General features: G+C 57.5%; 1 protein-coding gene across 1 annotated transcript in view; it reads right to left on the bottom strand.

Annotated features, from left to right (window-relative positions):
• LOC104158228 (zinc finger protein castor homolog 1-like) overlaps positions 1-679 on the bottom strand; it is a 983-nt gene extending 304 nt beyond the window's left edge. Inside the window, exons 1-2 of the mRNA XM_009695815.1 lie at positions 587-679; positions 165-531 (exon numbers count right to left, since the gene is read on the bottom strand). Coding sequence (XP_009694117.1) covers positions 165-531; positions 587-679 — 460 coding nt within the window. The remainder of the gene's footprint in view (positions 1-164; positions 532-586) is intronic.
• Between the last annotated feature and the right edge of the window lie 606 nt (positions 680-1,285).

Below are 1,285 nucleotides of genomic sequence, written 5' to 3' on the forward strand. Positions count from 1 at the left end.
AATGGCGGGCCTCTGGAAGGGGATTGGGGCTTTCGCCCTCCTCCTTGGCTGCCAGATGCAGACAGTATCTGGCACAGACACACAGCAACAACTTGGTCTGTCCCACAGAAAACGTGACCGTGAAGCTGCCCCGTGCAGGGAGGTGGAGAGGGCAGAGGACTTACCTGAGGTGGTTCCTCCCCCCAGCTTGGAGCCTGTCTCGCCACTGGAGGACCGGTAGGCATCATCCTTCGAGGCCGTCCCGTCTGAATCCCTGTCATCCAAGAAGCTGCCATCCTGCGAGCCCCTCAGAGCGTCCGCCTCGTCCCCGTTATCTTCCTCATCACTGCAGCCCTTGGGCTGCACCATGTAAACCCCTTCAGGGGGCACCTCCGCGCTCTCGGCGCCCTTACATTCCTTGCCTTCCACTCGCCCCAGCAAGGGCTCCTCGTTATATTCCCCGTTCACCCACTTCTCAATCACCTCCCTCCTTTTGTCCTCCTCGATCTTCTGCACGCGGCTGAGTCCATCTGAAAACTCCGTCCCCAGCTCCTTGGTCCCAGGCTGAGGCAGGTCCTTGTTGCTGCTCTCCCGCTGCGGCTCGCGCCTGCTCGGCTCCCCCGTGGTCGAAGACGACCTGGCGGCTCAGCTTGGCACAGATTGCATTTAGCTTCAGGCCGCCTTTGCGCTTGGCAGCCATTGTGGGTTTTCCTGAGGCTGCGTCAGTGCATATAGTTCTTTCAGCTGGAAAGAGAGAGGGGAAAGAAGCAAGGAAGGGCATTAGTGGGATCAGACAACTCAAACCCAAACAGCAAACGGCCGGTCCCAACCCAATGTCATCCTCTGAAAGCTGGGACTGCCATCTGTTTCCTAAGCTCTGAGTGGAGGCCCAGCCAGGAGAGCCCGGTGAGAGGCGTGCTCTGGACCTGCTGGCACCAAAGGCTGCCACTGGCCTCAAGAAAGAGGCACCTATTTATGCTGGGACTGAACTGGGTTGAAAAGGCCCCAAACATCTCAGGCAGGTGAACGTGGTACGGACCAGCCTTTGCTCCTGGCTCAGGCAGGATATGAAGTCTGTTAAAAGCCTGACTTGCTCTCTCCTTCAGACCACAGCACCACCTGCTTTTAGGTCCCCAGCTCCATCCCAGACGTGTCAGCTGCCAAAACCACACCAGCCAGTAACTGCACCCAAGCACCTGTAGCAGGTAGAACAGCTTCCCAAGCCTAACCCTAGGGACAGTGAGGAATTCACTTAATGGGGTTTGCTCATAGTCTCAGAGAAGAGAACCAGTATGCACCAGAAAGA

This window comes from Cariama cristata, unplaced genomic scaffold (assembly GCF_000690535.1).
Source record: "Cariama cristata isolate BGI_N322 unplaced genomic scaffold, ASM69053v1 scaffold36452, whole genome shotgun sequence".
NCBI lineage: Eukaryota > Metazoa > Chordata > Aves > Cariamiformes > Cariamidae > Cariama > Cariama cristata.